Source organism: Cryptomeria japonica, chromosome 3 (assembly GCF_030272615.1).
Source record: "Cryptomeria japonica chromosome 3, Sugi_1.0, whole genome shotgun sequence".
In the NCBI taxonomy this organism is placed as follows: Eukaryota; Viridiplantae; Streptophyta; class Pinopsida; order Cupressales; family Cupressaceae; genus Cryptomeria; species Cryptomeria japonica.
This window is the reverse complement of record NC_081407.1, coordinates 730391356-730413177: the sequence shown is the minus strand read 5'-3', so window position 1 is coordinate 730413177 and position 21822 is coordinate 730391356. Positions and strand designations below refer to the sequence as shown.

The window sequence follows — 21822 nt, the reverse complement described above, 5'->3', positions numbered from 1 at the left end:
AGATGTTAGGGGTTTTCGGCCCAATGAGGACCTTTTGCGCGATGTTAGACTTAAGGAGTTTTTCGGCTTCCTTAGGCTTTATGCACGATTTTTTGTCTATTTGAAGATTTTTCGGCTTGTTGGTGAATAGCGCATAATGATCCTTTGCTCCATTTTCAGGCAATGAGGACACGATTTGAACTTCGTGATTTCTCTACCCTGTAATCTTTCGGCCTATTGAGCCCTCTTTTGTGAGTTGTGAGATTTTCGAGTAAATGGGCCATTTTACGAGTTTGCTCCTTCTTGCCAATTTCGGCCTGGAAGCCAATTTTGATAGGCTTGGTGTATTTTGGCCTCCTTTGTTTATCGGCTTGATTGGGGTAACTTGAGCCCTTGGAAGCTTTTCGGCCTGTTCTATTATTTTGTGAGTTTAACGTTTGATTCACCTTCTGTCAAACTTAGGCCTATGGGCGAATTTGGATATTATGAAGGTTTTGTGATTTTCCCTTTTCTTCTGTGACCTCACATGCCTTTCTCTCTATTGGATAGATTGATAGAAACTGGGGATCCCCTATCAATGACGGGGTGAGGTGTGGGAGCACAACAATATCCAACACTGTTTGGGGAAGATTACAATCCCCAACTTTGATGGGACAGGTAGTACATCAACAAGGTGGTGGCTATAGAAATTAGATACATATTTCTCCTTGAACCCAATGTTCGAAGAACAAGCTATAAAATTTGCCACCTTGTACTTAGAAGGAATAGCTCACGAATGGTGGTACCATGGCATGATAACACAAGTGCTCTATCACTACTATGGAGGGTTTCCATCCAACAATTGACTAAAAGATTTGATACATGGATCCAGAAATCCACATCAGGGATTTAGCATAGCTAAAGCAAGAGGGTAAAGTGGAGGATTATGTAGCCCTTAATTTGGAGGGGTCAGTGATTATGAACAACTATACTTCTAAGGGAAAGTACAATCATGAGGACACTAGTACCAAGCACAAGAAGGTATCATAAGAGGAATCCATAGTCCTATCTGTTGGTATTTTGGTATGGTTTTGTCATTGATGTCAACACCTGCTAAATACACCTAATTTGGAGATCCAACAACATTCACCGGCAAACAGTAAACTGTTCAAACAATCACCGGTATATGGTTAACCGACAGGATATAATGTTCACCGGTACCTGCAATGACATGGAAGACACTTGGTAATGTCGAAGACATCATGTGGACACTTTTCCTTGAAGTAATATCATTGGTATATTCTTATTTGCATATTTGCTTTTACCGGCAAATAGGTCCAGGTTATCTAGGGTTACACTGGCAGGTTTATCTTTTCCAGATCAGCATGGCACGCTATGGAGATGATTTATTATTGTTATAAAAGCATTAAGCCGACTTGTTCGATCGGTTATTGCATCGGATATTGTATTAGTTGTAAAATGTTTTATCTTGTAGAGCCGACCTACTAAAATTGGTCTTAGGGTATGGTATAAATGTAAGATCTTATTTGTAAGATCAAATGTGGAATGCGAAAAAGATTTAAGGAAGGATATATGTGAGATCAAGCAGAGATATACACGAAGACATCATTTGAAGGTGAAGTTAGGTTTTTGTAGAAGCATATCAGCATTACACCGATACTGAATCCAGCATATGAAGATGCTATTTTGTGCAGTACATTCTCATTGGATTTAACCATCCAACTGTAGTCAGTGTGACTCCCATTTGTGTTTGAGCAGTGAGCTCTAGGCTGTTGGCCTTTCTGCATGTGCAGACCCCTCTTTGTACACTTACTATCTGCAATAGTATCATCTGATTGTGGGTAAGGTTTCCCACCGTGGGTTTTCCCCTTACAGGGTTTCGACGTACAAATATTTGTGTCATGTGTTGTGGTTGACTTTGTGCTTATGTTTCATGCATTAATTCTTACCGGTACAACATTTCCTGTTAACACTGTTTACCGGCACATTTAATTGTCTTACCGGTATTAAGCATTAAGTTGGTTAATAAGATTTTGGTTTGAATTTATTAGACAACTGATTCACCACCCCCCCCCCTCTCAGTTGTCCCCAGGACCTACAATTGGTATCAGAGCCTAGTCCTCTTTTTTTTGCAAAAGTTTAACAACTTGAAGAGATCCAATGTCTACTAATTATTTCAGAAAGGATAGTTCTAAACTTGATGGAACCAACTATGGAATATGGAAAATCAGAATGGAGACACATCTGAATTGCATTGGTAAGGGAAGTTACTAAGAATGGTTATACTGCTGCTGTAGCTGGTCAGCTTGCTCCTATTACTTTAGCTAAAGATGAAGAAAATGATTGCAAAGCAAGAGAAGCACTTTTGAGCGCATTATCAGATCAACAAATCATGGGATTATCAGATAGATCTACTGCAAAAGCTATTTGGGATCATTTGGAAACACTGAATGAAGGGGATTCCACAGTAAAAATTGCAAAACTTGAAAGCTTCCGAGTCAGGTATGAACATCTGAAAATTGAAAAAGATGAAAGAATTTCTGCTTTTATGGAAAGAGTAAATGAAATCGTTTTAGGTATCAAATGTTGTGGAGGAACCTTGAGTGAAGATGAGATTGTTTCAAAAATCTTAAGAGGTTTGCCACCGGCATATAAAATGAAGTTTACTGCTATTAATGAGTTGAGAACAATGCCTAATACAACAGTAACTAGGGATACATTGATTGGAAAACTTTCAGTTTTTGAAATTGAGGAATTTGGTCCTGTTGCTACTATAAAAATTGATTTGGCCTTCAAAGCATCAACATCATCTGCTCCATCTTTTGACAAATCAGACTGGAGAGCCTTTTATGCAAGAGAACTTGAAGAAACCAGGAAGGAGAATGAAGAGCTTGAAGAACTTGAAGCACTATTTGCAAGAAAAATGCCAGAAGCTCCAATTGGAAGTAAGTATGAAGGTAAAGCACCCTTTAAATGTTTCAACTGCAATAAGATTGGTCATATGGCTTCAAGATGCCCTGATAGACATGCTAGACTAAGAGAAGAAGCTAGAAGGACATACAAACCTAATCCTGAATATCAGAGATACAAATTTAAGAAAAACAAAGATAAATCTTGTTACATTGCTGATGAAGGTGTGGCTGATGATTCTGATGAGGATCCAGCAAACAACGGATGGGTCTTTGTTGCTATAACAGAAGATCAACCGGTACCTATTGCTCAACCGACAGAACAAGCCCTAGCAGCTAAAGTTGAATCAAAGGATGAATGTATTATTGACTCAGGATGCTCACATCACATGACTGGAGACAAAGGCAAATTCTTGAACTTTCAAGAATACAATGGAGGTTTAGTAAGATTCGGAGATGACAAAGCCTGTTCAATCAAAGGTAAGGGTTCAATATCTCTTGATGGTAAACATAACACTGACAATGTTTACTATGTTGAAGGATTAAAACATAATCTTTTAAGTGTTGGTCAATTAGTTGAGAAAGGTTTTCAGTTACAATTTAAAAATGGAAAATGCAAAATCATGAATAGAACTGGTTTGGAAATTGCAACCGGTAATCAGACTAGAGGTAATATCTTTCATTTGAATAACAGTGAAAAGGCATGCTTAATTGCACATATAGATGAAAGTTGGCTATGGCATAAAAGACTATGTCATGTAAATTTTGATTGCATGGTAAAAATCTGTACTTCTAAGGTAGTTAGAGATCTACCTAAAATTATGAAACCTCAGAATACAATTTGCAAGGAATGTCAATTTGGAAAACAAGTTAGAACTAGTTTCAAAAGTATTCCAGAAAAATCCAATAATGCTCTTGATTTAATTCACACTGATTTATGTGGTCGGGCTAGAACTAAAAGCTTACAAGGTGATAGATATTTCATGCTAATTATTGATGATTATTCTAGAATGTGTTGGGTTACTTTTCTCTGGGAAAAATCAGAAGCACTTGGGAAGTTCAAACTATTCAAAGCAATGGTTGAAAATGAAACCGGTAAGAAAATTAAATGTTTAAGATCAGATCAAGGAGGAGAATTCACATCTAGAGATTTTAATACATTTTGTGAAGTAAATGGAATCAAAAGACAGTTATCAGCACCTCGGACACCACAACAGAATGGAGTTGTTGAAAGGAAAAATAGAACTATTTTGGATGCAGCAAGAAGTATGTTATCAGAAGCAAATCTACCACGTGTACTGGAGAGAGGCAGTAAGCGCTGTTGTCTATACATTCAACAAAGTTCACATCAAAGGTGAAACCAGTAAAAGCCCTCATGAACTATGGTTTGGTAATACTCCTACTCTTAAGTATTTCAGAATGTTTGGAAGTAAATGTTATATTATAAGAGATGAGTATATTGGCAAGTTTGATCGTAGAAGTGATGGAGGAATATTTCTTGGTTATTCATCTAAGAGTAAAGCTTATAGATGCTTTAATAAAAGATTACAGAAAATTGTTGAGAGTAGAAATGTAAAGATTGATGAACAATTCAGAGAAACTTCAAGGTATATAGACTCTGAACCGGTAACAAAAATTATGACAAATGAACCAACGGTAAATCCACCGGTACATCCAGTTACTCCAGTATCATTAGAGGATACCATAGTAATTGAAGAACAACAACAGACGAAGACACCCAGGTATGTAAGATTGAATCATTCTGAAGATCAGATAATTGGAAGCAAATTTAAAGGAGTCATGACACGAGGAAGATTGGCAAATGAAGAAGTATGTCTTATTTCTCAAATTGAACCATTATCTATCAATGAGGCATGTGAAGATAAATTTTGGATTAAAGCTATGGAAGAAGAATTAGGACAAATTGAGAAAAATAATACTCGGACATTAGTTCCCCGGCTTGAAAATAAAAATGTAATTGGAACCAAATGGGTATTTAGAAACAAACTCAATGAAGATGGTAAGGTTGTCAGGAATAAAGCAAGACTAGTGTGTAAGGGATATTCTCAGAAAGAAGGAGTTGATTACAATGAAACCTTTGCACCGGTAGCCAAAATTGAGGCAATTAGATTATTCTTGGCCTTTGCAGCTCACAAGGATTACAAAGTTTATCAAATGGATATTAAATGTGCATTTTTGAATGGAGATCTTGAAGAGGAAGTCTATATTGAACAACCTGATGGATTTTCTTTGACAGATAACAATGATATGGTTTGCAGATTAAGAAAAGCTCTGTATGGGCTAAAACAAGCTCCAAGAGCCTGGTATGCAAGATTGGATAAGTATCTTTTAAAAATTGGTTTTACTAAAGGAAATGCAGATAGCAATTTATATTACAAAGTAACTAATGATGACATTTTGATTATGGAAGTATTTGTTGATGATATAATCTTTGGAGGAGAAAATGGATTATGCAAAGAATTTTCTCTTAAAATGCAGCATGAATTTGAAATGTCTATGATTGGAGAAATAAAATTCTTTTTAGGATTGCAGATTTTACAGACTGATAAAGGCATATTTTTGAGTCAATCTAAGTACTTGAAAGAACTACTCAAGAAATTTGGGATGGAGAACTCTAAACCGGTAAGCACACCTATGACTACAAATGACAAATTATCTCAAAGGGATGAATCTACACCTGTTAATCCAACTAGATACAAATCTATAATAGGAGGTTTACTGTATTTGACACAAACCAGACCTGATATTATGAATGCAGTATGTATAGTTTCTAGATTTTAGAGTAATCCCAAGGAAAATCATGAATCAGCAGTAAAAAGGATTTTCCGGTACTTAAAAGGCACAACAAATCTTGGATTATGGTATCCTAAAGATGAAAATTTTGATCTATATGCATACACAGATGCAAATTGGGCAGGAGATGTGGATGATAGAAAGAGCACCACTGGAGGAGCATTCTTTCTTAGAAAGAGATTAGTTTTTTGGTTAAGTAAGAAACAGAGTTGTACATCTTTATCAACAGCAGAATCAGAATATGTTGCAGCAGCAACAAACTGTACACAGGTACTTTGGCTTAAGCAAATGTTGAAAGACATAAAGGTAAAATGCAAGGAACCTATTACTATATATTGTGATAACACTGCAGCAATTGATATATCTAAGAATCCAGTATTACCTTCTAAAACAAAACATGTTTCTATCAAACTGAATTTTGTAAGGGAAAAGATGAAGAAAAGGAAATAAAATTGGTTTATGTGAATACTAAAGAACAGCTTTCAGATATTTTTACAAAACCTTTGCCTAAGGAAACTTTTGAGTATCTCAGAGATCAGCTCGGAGTCTTACCTCCACTGGTAGAGACTTAGATAGTTGATGATTGTCATCAACCGGCAGAATCAAATGGACAAATCTTTTATTCCGGTATTTGATGAGGAAGGTACTTCTCAGGGGGAGTAGTTGGTATATGGAATTGGTTGGTATTTTGTATGAACTTGACGTTTTTGTGACTTTGGCATTTGATGTCAAAGGGGGAGAGATATATGGAAAAACATTAAGGAAAAATATATGGAAAAATGCATTATCTTTTTGAGGAGAGATTGGTATTGTAAATAAATCTTTGTATAAACACATATTACTTCCAGGGGGAGAATTGGTTTTTGTACTTGGCATTTCTATTTTGGCACTTTGATAGTTTTTCCATCTTGTGTTGCCATCAATGCCAAAGGGGGAGATTGTTGGTATTTTGGTATGGTTTTGTCATTGATGTCAACACCTGCTAAATAGACCTACTTTGGAGATCCAACAACATTCACTGGCAATCAGTAAACTGTTCAAACAATCACCAGTATATGGTTAACCGGCAGGATATAATGTTCACCGGTACCTGCAATGACATGGAAGACACTTGGTAATGTCGAAGACATCATGTGGACACTTTTCCTTGAAGTAATATCATTGGTATATTCTTATTTGCATATTTGCTTTTATCGGCAAATAGGTCCAGGTTATCTAGGGTTACACCGGCCGGTTTATCTTTTCCAGATCAGCATGGCACGCTATGGAGATGATTTATTATTGTTATAAAAGCATTAAGCCGACATGTTCGATCGGTTATTGCATCGGATATTGTATTATTTGTAAAATGTTTTATCTTGTAGAGCCGACCTACTAAAATTGGTCTTAGGGTATGGTATAAATGTAAGATCTTATTTGTAAGATCAAATGTGGAATGCGAAAAAGATTTAAGGAAGGATATATGTGAGATCAAGCAGAGATATACACGAAGACATCATTTGAAGGTGAAGTTAGGTTTTTGTAGAAGCATATCAGCATTACACCGATACTGAATCCAGCATATGAAGATGCTATTTTGTGCAGTACATTCTCATTGGATTTAACCATCCAACTGTAGTCAGTGTGACTCCCATTTGTGTTTGAGCAGTGAGCTCTAGGCTGTTGGCCTTTCTGCATGTGCAGACCCCTCTTTGTACACTTACTATCTGCAGTAGTATCATTTGATTGTGGGTAAAGTTTCCCACCGTGGTTTTTCCCCTTACAGGGTTTCCACGTACAAATATTTGTGTCATGTGTTGTGGTTGACTTTGTGCTTATGTTTCATGCACTAATTCTTACCGGTACAACATTTCCTGTTAACACTGTTTACCGACACATTTAACTATCTTACCGGTATTAAGCATTAAGTTGGTTAATAAGATTTTGGTTTGAATTTATTAGACAATTGATTCACCACCCCCCCCCCCCACCCCCCCCCCGCCCTCTCAGTTGTCCCCGGGACCTACAGTATCCAAGCCAAGTAAGGAAGATGATAAGAAGTTAGATTTTGAGATCAAGAGTGAGTTGCGTAGGAAGAAATTATGCTTCACTTATAAGGAGCCATGGGTGCCTGGTCATAGATGTTGAGGGAAAGGTCAATTGCATTATTTTGAAGTTACATTTGATGTTGTTGACACAATGGATGATACTTCAGAAGGTGAGAATGAGGAGCAAGATACCATAGCCTTAGCACATGGTGCGACAACTTTACTTACAAGCACTCCAAAGTATCAATCATATAGAGTAAGAGGAGTTGTTAATGGGGAACAGGTGACATGTTTGGTGGATAGTGGTGCAACTAACAATTTCGGGAGTGATAGCTTGGTAGCAAGAGGAGAATGGCCATTAGAGGATTTTTAAGGATTCTGTGTCAAGTTGGTTGATGGATTTAAGATGAGATGCAACATGAGGTACCGTAGATGAGCATTGAGTTTGATGACTACACAATCGCCAATGATTTCTACATGATTGAGATTACTGATTCCGATATCATATTGAGAATTCAATGGTTACACTCTTGAATGATACATTTAGGATTTCCAGTAGCTGGAGTTGGAGTTCATGGTGGATGGAAGGAAGATAATACTCAAGGCCTTGATGGATGAAGCACCATAGATCTCAGCAGCAAGGATGATCACAATGATGAATAATCATGATGTAAATGAGGGGACACTGTTATTTCATGATGAGATTCCTATCTCTTATGCATCTATGTGGGCAGATTGGAGTATGTAGAATAGATGAGCATACAAATACTCATTAGTATAATCAAATTTCAATCTACAAAATGATTATGGAGTGGTGGAGTTATGATGGGACATTGTTGGTGGAAGAGTGGATAAAAGACGATCATCTTTTTTCCATTAGGAGTCATGATAGTTCTAGCATTTGGGAACCATTGATCAACATAATGGTGGGAATACTTCAGCATGACAGAGTTGCAGATTTGAGTATTGTTGATTGCATCAGAGTGGAGTAGAAGAGTGATATAGTGTTCTTTGTATGGTCAGTTTGGGATGCTAGTGGTGATGTAGAGAATTGTTTAAGGGCAAGCAATGTTTGGGCAGGGAGGACTGTAATGTACCGAAATTTTTATAAAGTGGCTTAATTGAATTAATTGATTAAGTTGCCCGAAAACTAATTTTTTTCTCTCAAGGATGACTTTAATTAATTAATTTAATTATAAAATAAAGTGAAAATAATAATATAATAAAATATGTCACTTTATTAAATAAAGTTCTCCAATTATGTCAAAAAATAAAAATCTGCCTAATATTCTAGATGTTTCCTGGAGCTCTTTATAAGGAGGCTATCTAGGGGAAGTAAAGCATGCGTATGGATTTGATAAGTGATTTATGATTTCTGGAGACGAAAACCTTGAGGAGTTGATAGAAGGGTTGGATGAAAACCTAGCTCTTCCGAAGGGGTGGATTCATGACAGAGTTCACAGCTGAGTTAAATTTGTGAAGTCTTCATTTGAATATGAATTTGCTGCAAATAAGATATTCCAGAACCGATGTATTTTGTATTTGTATCCGTTTGGAAAGTAAGAATATTATATTCTTATTTTAATTTATATTTGGTGCGAGTTTATGATATACCGTCTGCTGAAATAAATAAGGAGTTCATTAACTTTAGAAAGCCGTGGCATAATTAAACAATAATTATTATTCTTGCAAAGCTGTGGTGGTTGAATTAATCGGTGGCTCCCTTTTAATAAACTGAAGGTTCCAATATTTCTTATGTCTGGCAATTAATCTTTTTAAAGTTTAGCAATATAGTAATATGAAGATGTGGGGTATGGTTTGTTTGGCGTGAAAGTATTATCGGTAGTGATTGGGCAAATATTTTGGAATTTCCAAAGTTCAGATGATGTAACGAGATTAAATTGGGTGTTGGGAACAAATTTAATCTATTCCCTAATTTTTGGCATAAATAAGTCACTGTGTATCATTGAAGGCCGATAATTTATAGCTGGAGACATAATAAGAGCGCAAGTGCACACCTTGGCCATGGAGACTCTTTCCTATTTGTAGGGTGAAGGTATTCCTACATCTTTGTAATGACCACCCCTTGTTTGCAACCAATTTTTTAATCTTTCCTATGAGGAATTTTTTCAAACAGTTGGCACCCAAGCTCTGATATCACTGCAATAGTCAACCACTATTTGCAAACCAATTCTTTTCACCACCCATAAAGATTACTGATTTCTACCATGCATGCATTTTGTCAATCAGTTTGCATTTTGTCGGTTTCTACGTTTTTTTCAATGTCTTTCCAATAGAATTTGTTATAGAACAATTCAATATGCAAATAGAAAGTATGGCATATAATTTTGCATCAAGAACATCACAGTAATAGAGGTATTTTGTCAAACATATAACATGCACACAAACTATAAACAAATTGTATAAATCTGACCTCACTCTGAAAATTCCACAATATCTAGTGTCGTTTCATAATAATGTTGCTCAAATAATGCAGATATTAAACAACTTTGAGGATTGCTGATGTCACATACAACTACACTGCTGTAGCTTAACAATGATTGGCTGTAGGTGCACCTTTGGTTTTAAATTATAAATCTTCTCCCAAAACTATACCCAACAGGTCTGACATTGTTTCTAACAGCTGCACATGTAACATAGAGTCAGCGAAACACTCCCAGCTATAGTGCGTTGTCTCTAAACAGCCACACCCAGCCTTCAATTGGAATATGCAGTTCCTTGTTTCTTGTGGCAACATTCATCAATAAAGTTCTGATTACTGAGATGGCTTCTTAATACCCTAGCCGTCCTTTTTCAGCTCCTAGGACCCCTTCCCACGTTTAGTTCTATCTGTGTTTACAGCTGCAAGAGAGGCAGCCAGTCAGGGAAAATACAGCCAGCGACAGGAAAGATTGGTCAGCAGATAGAATACAGCCTTATCAGCTACGTACGGTCCAGACAGGGTGGAACGGCCAGCAAGATTTACTATCTCCTCCACTAAACTCCTTCAGGACCTCAGAATCGATCCTGTCATACTTGCTAATATTCGCTAAAGATAAACCAAACTGAAACAACCACTGAATGATATCTCCAACTTACAATGGGTTTCCGTCCGCTGCCTCCAAACTCGAGGGTTTCCATGCTCAAACCTGCTGAAAGCCAAAGCTCCCAAAATCTCCAAGAGAAAATAATAAACCAGGCATGAGAAATGAACTCCACTAAGTTGCTTTTATAACATTCTCAAGAGGCTCCACTCTCTTTACCAATCCATGTGGGATAAAACATTTGTTTGTAAATAAGCCTCACCTAAGGACATAAAAGGGCCCCCTTTTTAAAACAACGTTGTGCAACTAGGCCAAGGGGTACAAGTCGCTTAAGTCATAAAGTGACAATATAATAGAATAAAGTAACTAAAAATCAAAATATATTTCTTTTAGCACGATTAAACTTCACCCAACGTCCAATAATGACATATTTCACTGCTAGGGAAATACAGGCCGACCCAACTGCTAAGAACAAACACTTACTAAAAATAGCAACTGCTAAAAATAATAAGTGTGTCCAAACTCCAAGCTACTCTAATCTAAGATACACTGAAACTTACTATAAATAGTAAGTGCTAAAAATGGCCATTGATAAAAATAAAAAGTCTCGGACAAGCTGTCCCAAATCACACCGGAAGGTATTGTTCAACTCCATTAATCCATCTGAACTCAATGGTGCATCAAAGAACCCCCAAAAACCAACACCAACTGCACTACGAGAGAACCATGAAAATGGTGACATTATAATCTTCCATTAATGTCTCATTCAAGGGTATTTATTGCCTGTGTGTAACAATTCTAGGCAGAAGAGTTTGTCGATGTGAATTGTTCAAAATTCCCATGTGAATCGGGTGAATGTTGATCATCTGGTTGGAAAGATGCAACTTTGCGGCTACATTGAATAAGGGGCTGGTATGCTATTGGAAGCTACAACAAATTGCTAATAGAAGATTTGAGACAGTGACTTCTTGGCTTGGTGACTTCCAACGCCAAGAGTATATTGCTTTATATCTTCAGCAAGAAAATGAATGTACTCTATGATTCGTGACTACTATGTGAGTTCAAAGAATTTTTTTTTCAGATTTAAGGTTCATATTGTTCCTGAATATTTCATATCCAATACAATGTGCTTTTGCTCTGTTTGCAAAATATTGGATAAACTACTTTTAGTCTTCTTGCAGAACTTTTCATGATGATCCTTTAAAATTATATTGGAAATGTCTGGTAGAAATTAGTAAGGGTCTTTACACCCTCGATTTTGCTTTCCATATATTCTTCAAGAGACAACAAAGCTTGGTGGGTGACATTATAGAGACATTTTTTTACAAAGCTGAACATAAGGGGCATCTTAAACCATTTGAAGCAACAATTACCCCCATGGCATCTGTTTACACAAAAAGTGCATTTCAATGTTTTTAAATTAGAAATAGAAATTTGTTTTTGTACACCATTATCAAATAAAATCAGCGAAGTATATGCATAGAAAGTCAAATGGAAAACCAATAAAATGTTCTAATCCTCACCATAAACCAACAAAATTAGTTTTGATTTCAGGTTAGGGTTAAGGTTAGTGAATTTTCTAAAACTGGTCCAATCCTGTCCCTAACCTAAATAAATAGTTGTGGGTTAGGATTGGTATCTAGTAATTAAAAATTAAAAAGGGTTAGAACTTGTTTAGGGATCTAGGATTGCAAGTTTTTACCTTGCAAGCCTAATATTCAGGTTTAAATTATAAACAATAAGGTTACAGTTTTAAATTCAAGGCTTAATATTCAAATGCTAATTGTTAGTAAACCTTATCCTTTGTTGTTTGTAACTTAAACCCTGATGTCTAATGTCCCTAATCCTCAAAGAGTCCAAGCCTTAAGAATTTAAAAACTGGTTCTAGAAAGAATGTGGAGTTGTGGACAGTGGAAGAGCCACATAGCTAAATCAAATTAAAAACAGTAGAAATGGCAAGTGTCTTGGGTTGTGCCCTAATTGATGTGAACAATTGATATTGTTCATGCTTCAAATATTTGATCTTTGTTTGAATGTTTTGATTACTTAATGTACCTATGCATTGTCAAATTAGGAACTCGGAGAGTTAAATTGAGATCAAACTGAAAAAATTTGCATATATTTAGTGAAAGAACAATGGTTCTGTTATCAAATTGTTGTTGTTGTTTTCTTAATTGTCAATAAATTGCAATTGATAATTTTTTTTGCCATATAGTGATTTTTTAAGATTAATGCTTAGTTCTACAAAAACGTTGCTGATCTGATTCAGAGAGAGAGAGAGAGAGAGAGATCAAATTACACAATGCGAAAACTAGTCTAAAACCCCTATTTTGGAAATGCATAGTATATTTTGATGACAGGCATTTTCATCCTTGGCCATTGCTTTCTTTGACGTGCAATTTTAAATGCAGAGTTTATAAGAGCAACTTCTGTACTCCGTGAGAAACTGGAACATTGGAAGACTGAAAGAAGGGACAAAATGGAAAACCTACGTATTGAGAGGATTAGAAGCCCAAATATATATAACATCAAAAGAAAATACTTTCCTGGTAAGAATAATAGTACTTTGAAAGCTTGCAGGTGTCATTGGAATTTCTGGATTTTTAACACTGTTGGTTTAACCTAATGATGGTTTTTCTATTTTTGGCTAATGGTTTTCCCAAAGGTTTTGAAGCAAATGTGGATGATATGCAACAATTTGTAAACAATTTCAAGGGTATTTATCAAAGCTAGATACGCTGCAGGTAACAAAATCGTATGATTGAAGATTATTGTTAATCAGTAGAAGCAGTTGTCTGTGGTGAAAACATGAACATACATATCAAAATCAGTTTCTTCTCTGCTTGTTTAAATTAGAATGTTTAGTACTTTGCTGAAACTATATATCGCAGTGTCACAATCTGATTTTTCAATGTTTGAGAAGTGTTTTTTATATTTTCTTAAGGTCAGATTTTAGCTCATGTCTTTTAGATAATACTTTCCTTGTCGCAGTTACACTTTGCAATTTTGGAAACAAGTATAAATTTAGAACTCTCAAAGTGGCGAAATCATTAGAGTGATTACTGAGTTTGTTGTAGACATGTGCCATGTGATGGTTAATTGATCTGTAAATCCTCTAAACATGAAGATATCAAAAATCGCAAATTAAAACTACCTTCCACTTGCTGAAACAAATGAGATACTTGGCATGAATATTTTGAGTAAAATCAGAAAAATATGCTTGCAAAATGAAAATGAAACATATATACAACACTAACAATTTATCTTGGAAGCACCATGAGAAGAAGATCAACTTTTGGTAGTGGGATACACCCTACTGCACTATGGAATCAATTTGGAGGAAACAATACAACAGGTAGAATGCAACAATGGCTGCTGTCTACACTTTTTGTCTCTCTCCCAAAACTCAAAAACAACAGAACTTGCTTGTAACTGTAATATCCCCTGTACTGGTATGACTGAAAATACAAGGAATATTTACAAACAATTGTCTATACAACCTGCTGTTATAAATTTATGTCTTGCTGGTATGATATCTCAAAAATTTCAGTTTGGTTTGGAGACTGAACAATCACATATTCTTGACAGTGGACAACTACAAGTGGCTGCAATGAAGGTATGATATCCCAATATGCAACACGCAACTGATTTACAATGATCTATACCAATTTAGACTCATAAATGGGCACTTTCAGCTAAGTGTCATTATGTCAAACAATTGCCATAAATCCTCAGAAAAGAACATGTATAGAGAATCAGCTTATTCTTTCCTTTCTATCCAAAAAGATGTACCCAATAGGTTCTTACAAAAATAATAATATGAACCAGACTCAACCTGCTATTAGCTCTTAGTTTTCTGAGTACAAGACAGCCATGAACTCATACATAAATACCATCAAACATTCATTTGAGTGAACACCAAAAGAACCTGGTTGTGGCGCCTTGATGCAAGTATGAAGAAGCCATCAATATCCAGTTTGTTGAGCCAACTCCAACATCAATAATGAGGTGTTTTCAGAATCGCCACTGCTGCTCATGGAGGTCAGACTGTAGGTTGAATGTTCAGCTGATTGTCCATAATCTCCTTCCCAAAATCTTCGCCTGTCCTCTACAAAGATAGCGCTGTCCTTATTAAAGTGATTCGAAGCCAAATGAAGGAGTTGTGAGTAGAATGGAAGGAAAGATGCTGACTGGTACAATTTGGTTTCTGACTGAAATGTCCCTGATTCCTCCACGATTCACCCTCAAATCGACCCAAAAGGAATCGCCAATTTCCTCCCAATTTATCGCTGACCTTAGTAGGATGATTTGATGGCTTTTTGACAAGATATGATCAAAATCGTGGACAAGGTGAGGGAAACACGATCTTGCTTCAGACCTGGAATTTGTGACAGTAAACTCGCAATGTCACTTCAAAATATCCTTCACTAGGTCTTCAAAGAAATCACCTATCATGCCCAATAAGAATCAATGCACCAATATAGGTTATTTTGACAAAATCATGGCACCTCTTCACAATTAAGAAGTCTGAAAATTACTGTGACAATAGCTCAGAAAAAATGTAGTACAATCAGCTCCACAATGGCAACACTGTTGAAGACACTTGATGCCACAAATATCTCCAATAAGATCCCAAGTAGAAATTGGCCCTTGGCCACCAATGTAGTACAAATGAGAAAACTGAAATGTCTTCGAAAGAAGACTTCACAAATTAGGCAGTGATGTAGATTCCGTCACGAACCCACTCCCAAGATGAAGAACTAGGGTTTCGTCCAGCCCTTCTATCAATCTGCTGAAGGTTTGCGTCCTCAGAGATTCAACTAATGCAAAGCATCAGTCAGTTCATCAAATCCATAATCCAAATCTCCAATGATCTTACAATGAGGCTCATCCTCTATTTATCTTTTTTCTCCATACGTCTCATAAACTTCTAGAGGATTCTAGAAATAATATTATTTCATTTTAGTGACTTTCTAATTAATTATTTTGTTTTAAGTCACTAATTAATTAATTAATTAAATATAAAGTCACCCTTTTAATTTTTTATTTATTTCATGACTTTATAAGAAATTAATTAATTAATTTCTCCTTATTTCTCCACTTAGCCAAAAGGCTAAAACTTCATAAGAGGCTAGAAAAATGGGGACATTACAGTAACATTCCTCATTACAGTACCCTTTCAATTCTCTCATGCTGAACATGTAATCCCATCAACTATTTGTTGGTTTTTAATGAATCTAAGTTGTTTTCCTTGGCCTGGGGAGATGTCTTTTCAATTCTAGAAGTTGGAAAGCTGCTTGTTCGTTTCAAATCCTGTGGCCTGTTTCAACAGTGATGAATTCACCGCTTCTGACAGAGTTGAACGTGCATTCACCATGTTTTGGAATTGTGCATTGTGGTATACGATGAATTCGTTGCCTTCTAAATTCAATTTCTTTATTTATATTCCTGTTTCTTAAGTTTCACTTACTGTACATGTTACGATTTGTTCATCCTTATGAATCAGACTTCTCATCTTAGGAGGCTATAGGTTCCAGAAAAGCATACTAAGATAATAGGTGGTGGAAGTAGTCTCAGATCTTCTTTGGAATACTAGTTGCCTTGGATGATCTTGGGATTTGTGAGTCCTATCTTCCATGATTCTTGGACTCTTTTCTTTTTCCAAAACTACATCCTTTGTGAGTTGGGCTCCTCCTTCAATGCACAAGTCTTCTAGAGACAATAGAAGCTAGTTTTGTTCTTCATTGTGTATGGAAGGCTCATAAGGCTGCAAGTATCCACAACTCACAATTGAGTGCATCTTTATAAAGGGAGTTGATCAATTTTGTATGCATTTTCACCAATGGCCTTCTAAGTGATGAAAGATCAATATCTTAGTGGCTCGATTATTTTTGTATGTCCCCAAAGTCACTCTTTATCCATGGAAAACTAAACTTTGTCTTGTACCCTTAGTTTGTGCTCCTTTATATGCATATCATGCCTTTGTTTATGCAAAATTTGAGTTTTTTTTTCAATTGTTCTTTAATCTTGAGTTGGATTTGTGTAGTCCTTTTAAGAAACTTTGAATATCTTGTTGTACTTGCTCAACAAAAGCTTCATGAAGTGGCCTTCAGGGCAAATGTTGTAATCATGTCTCGAAAGGTGACTCATCTGTAGAAGAATGAATTGCTCTATTAGAAGAGTACCAAATGCAAGTAAGTGACTCATCCCAAGTCTTAGGACACTCACTGTTTTTTCCCCACATGAGTTACACCAAGGTGTTGATGCCTACTCTGTTTGGCCATCTGTTTGTGGGGTAAAGCAATATTCTTTCTGAGATTTGTATTCATCATACTTCACAAAGTTGACCAAAAATATAAAAGAAATCTTGTGTTGCTATCTGAAGTATTTGACTTGGGAAGTCCAAAGTGCACCAAATAGAAGATTTCAACTTCTTAACCAATGATAGACTTTTTGCAAGAGTTTAGTGTACAATTTTTTTATTAAATCTATTAATTATCACAAACAATAAATCATATCCAATTTTACACGTAGGCAACCCTCCTACAAAGTCCACGGAGATACTTTCACATGGCTTTTGTAAAGGCAAATACATTCCTTCCTTTCTTGGCATAGATTTGCTAATTTAATACAATTTGTAACTTATAATATACCTTGTTGCTTATTGCTCAATTTGGGCCAAGACACATAGCTTTGCAAATGAGCCATTATTTTACCAACATTGAAGTGACCTGCTACCTTCCCTCATCAGAAGAAGACTTTGTGCTTTTGGTACACATAATTTTCTTACCTTGTAAAGAAAACCCTCTTGAGATAAAAGTTTGGATTGATTTTTACAACTCATTGAGTTTTAAGTATGTCAAACTTTTGCCCAAAGTCTTTATCGTTTACATATCCATCAACATATACCTCTTTGTAAATGTCTCTATTTGTATCACCATAGCGATAACTAAAAAATTTGTTTGGAAATAGTTGTCCTAGATAGCATATCCATCACCACATGAGTAGTTCATTTTCTGTTTTTTTATTACTGAATGAAATCGTTGTAAGAATCGCATCTGTTTGTAGTATCTTTCTTGTTGTAGTTTGTTTTGTGTGTGCAAATATTGTAGTGTTTGATGATTAGGGTGCACTTAAGTTTTTGGTTTGGGCATGGGATTGGTATTTTGGTACAATGATTTTTTTCTCCTTAGGTTCAATATAGATAGTTATAGTAGTAATATAGCTATATATTTATGCATAATATTAAAAATATATAAAAACATCTATAATAACTAAACTAAATATGTTTTAGGTTGTCGTATATCTAAATCAAAGTAGCCAGAAACTCTTGTATCCCTCCTTGGGTGCGTGTATCCCTATATCCGAAACGGATACATATCCGATACAACCTGGATACACATTGGATACCATACCCATGCATGCCCAAAAAACCTTGATTTCCAATCGTGCTAAATACTCTATGATTTGATTTTTTCAAAATTTGATGTAAAGCTTTTTAAATTTAATTTTAAAACTTCATTCATAAAAAAAAATTGGTATAAACAAAATCTACACTAAATGAGAAAGACAAATTAAATGTTTTTTCTATTTCAGCAACCCATTTTTTTTGGGTTATCTTCAGTGTTCCACGAAACTTGTTTCCTCCCCCTCAGGGCCGAAGTCCCCCCATCCCCGAAACCCATCCCCCAAACTTTTTCCTTTTGTCCCCCCATCCCTAAAGCCCATCCCCACGTCCCCCCGTATCCCCATACCCAACCGTTGTGGAACACTGGTTATCTTCCAATGCAACTCTACTATTTTGTATATTTTAAATTGTTAAATCAACTTATAATTGTTTATGTTGCAATTATGTGGCTATATTGCTTTTGAGGTAATGAAAATCTCCTCTAATAACTTAGAAAATTTTGTTAAATATATGTGTATGTGTTTATTATGAATTTTGTATCAGCTGTATCCATATCTGATACCATATCCATATTTTTATTCGTATCCGTGTCCATGCAGCTTTGATATAAATATACTAAACTAAACAAATAATTCACGGTTTTATAAATAGTAATTATATATAAATAATGAGTTAATTAATAATGATATAGAAATGGTTATGAGACTTATTAATTTTAAATATAAAATAAATATATTATATAAATAAAAATCTAATAACTTAGGATATTTAAAACAAATGAATTAAAAGAAAATTAAAATAGATAAATTATTAAAACCATGGGATAGAGACTAATGTTATGTTCGTAAAATATTTGTTATTGAATATTAGAGATAGAACAACAAAGGAGTAGAAATGTAATCCTTCACATGATTTTTTTTTTGTGAGATGAAAGCAAACCTTTGAATATTACTTTAAAGGATTTTATGTTGAAGGATGTTGTTTGACGTGCTCCCACTCTTGTTTGACTTTGTGATAGGACCTAAAACAAGAGAACTTGGTAACATAGGTATGCAATGTAGTTTCTTTACTAAATAAGTAGTGTCTCCATTTTTTAATAGCTTGAACTAATGTATACAATTTCTTCTAGCTAGTGAAGTAAAAGTTTGTGAATGGTAATAGATAGGTCTACCGCCTTATAGCAAGATGACACCCATAGCATATTTACTAGCACTAGTTTCCACTGTAAGAGGCTTCTGCAAATTATCAAGAGCAAGCACATGAGCATGGCTTGTTTTATGTAATAGCCTCATTTTTTTTTTGAAATTTTTAACTAAGTAAACTGCAATGCAATGCCATAATCACTTTATGATCACCCAATTCCCAAGATTGGCATAGTGAGAGAAAACGATTTATAAGACCACACAATCTAGAATGCAACAACTTGAAAGAAACCCACTTGGCGGCAATGTCAACCAAAACTTAACTTTTTTAGTGGCATGTGCTATCAAGAATTGAAAGGAAAACACTTCAACACTTATTCAATGAAGGTTGCAATTACAATGAGCATGTGCATTTCTAGGTTATTTAGCTGAGTGTGCAATTACATAACAGTCACTTCCACATATTCAATGATGAGTGCAATTACAACAACCATAACTACTTCCACTTATTCAATGGCGAGTGCAATCTAGTCAATCATAACCACTTCCACTTATTTAGTGGTGAGTGCGATTACAACAATTACGGGCACGTACACTTATTCAGTGGTGAGTATGATTATAACAAGATTCAATGTTGAGGCCAATGATGGTACTACCATCTAGGCTATTACTAGGTTGGATTAAATGCATTACCAACATAACATATAAAGATTGATTGCTGTATGTGCTAATAAGAAGTGATGATCATTAATAAAAACTGCTGCAACAACCCAAAAGTGAACCAAATTGCATAGATAAACAAGTATTCAAATGCCCAACAGGAAATATACCTCTGGAAGATGAAACAAGCAACATTGCAGGTTTGATGGTAGTCTGTTGTTGTTGTCTAATTGTCTTAATAGATCTGAATAGACATTGAGAGCACATTGAAAACTGTTGATTACTGAAATTTGACTAAGATTGAAAACTTATAAGATCCTCCAAAATTGGAATTTGCATCGTAAGTCCTAAAGATTTGAAACCCATCTCAAAATTTTTGAGACTATATATATATGAAATAAATTTGAAGTATACAGAAGAAAATGCCCATAAGTAAATGTCACTTATACGTAAATGTTTATTTCATGTATGACTTGCCAATATGATGTGGTCCCTTAAAGGGAGTGAATCCCTTCCTCACTTGACACACACTGGTATGGCTTACTAAAACTTCACACTTCACTCCCTGTAACTTAGGCAATAAGAACAAGTCTTTACGATTAGGGAACAATTATGATTTGTAGCAGCACTTCAAACAAGATAAAAAACTCTCGTAGGTATAACTCATGAAGAAGTACGACCACCATAGAGCAACTCTACAACATCACTTATGCTTCCACTTGATAGCGGTAATCTCCCTAGTGTTGGGGTCACCCCTAGACCCAAACCTAAACCTCAAGGGTTCACTCATGATGACCTTGCCTATGCATCCCTTCATGGGAAATCAAAGGCTTTGTAGTTCACACTCTAGTGTTAGAGAGAGCTCATTCTCTCCTTTGTTATGAGATCTCCGTTCGCTCTTTAAACCATGACTATTTATTAAGCTTAGTTTATTTATAATATAATGATAATTATTTGTGATCAAGTGTTTGTTCCACACCAAACATTACCAATCAGTAGTATACACCATACACAAATACATTGGGGTCATATCATTCCATGATCCCTCAATTCCATTAGTGATGGAATCGAGTGTACATCACATATACAAAAGGTGACTAGCTCATACATATCACATATACACAATGATCGGTGCCAAGATATATCACAAATATGTATTGCCTATCTCTAGCATATATCACATATAAATAGCTACCAACTCCAACATTGATCACATATACACAGTGACTAGGTTCAACATACGTCACATATACGTAGTGAATAGCTCCAACATACATTACAAATACACAATGATTGGGTCCAACATACATCACATATAAACAATGACTAGCTCCAACATACACCAGATATACATAATGACTAGCTCCAACATTAATAAAAACTACACACTGACTAGCTTCAACATACATCACAATAAACAATATTTGGCTCCAACATACATCCCAATGGCTAACTAATGCCTACCTATAGTGCATCCTACATAGAATAGGAATGTTATGCATTGTGCACTACATCGTGGGTTCCATTCTTTGCCTTGGTCTTTTGCACCAATTGACAAATGGGAAGAGGATTCAATGTATCCCATGCTACTTTGGGGGTCCATCCTCAACCCAACAAGGTCAAGTATACTGTCTAACAATTTGAAAGAGGATTTGATGTATGCCAAACTACACTGGGGGTTCGTCTTCCATCCCAACGCTTTCCACAAGTAGTGAACCAATTTAGCTTGATGGATTCCAACTTTGATCACCTATAGGTTGTTGGCAACAAGTTTGTCCACCTAAGCAGTAACTTTCAACATATACCATCCACTAACTTTAGTGATATTGTCAGCTATCT

At 35.6% G+C, this 21822-nt stretch overlaps 1 protein-coding gene across 2 annotated transcripts in view; it reads left to right on the top strand.

Annotated features, from left to right (window-relative positions):
• Nucleotides 1-21822, top strand: part of LOC131032476 (protein MIS12 homolog) — a 139327-nt gene that overhangs the window by 104572 nt on the left and 12933 nt on the right. For both annotated transcript variants that reach the window (XM_057963456.2, XM_057963457.2), the window contains 2 exons: nt 13185-13322; nt 13439-13517. In XM_057963456.2, the coding sequence (XP_057819439.1) occupies nt 13185-13322; nt 13439-13506 (206 nt within the window). In that variant the 3' untranslated portion in view covers nt 13507-13517. The remainder of the gene's footprint in view (nt 1-13184; nt 13323-13438; nt 13518-21822) is intronic.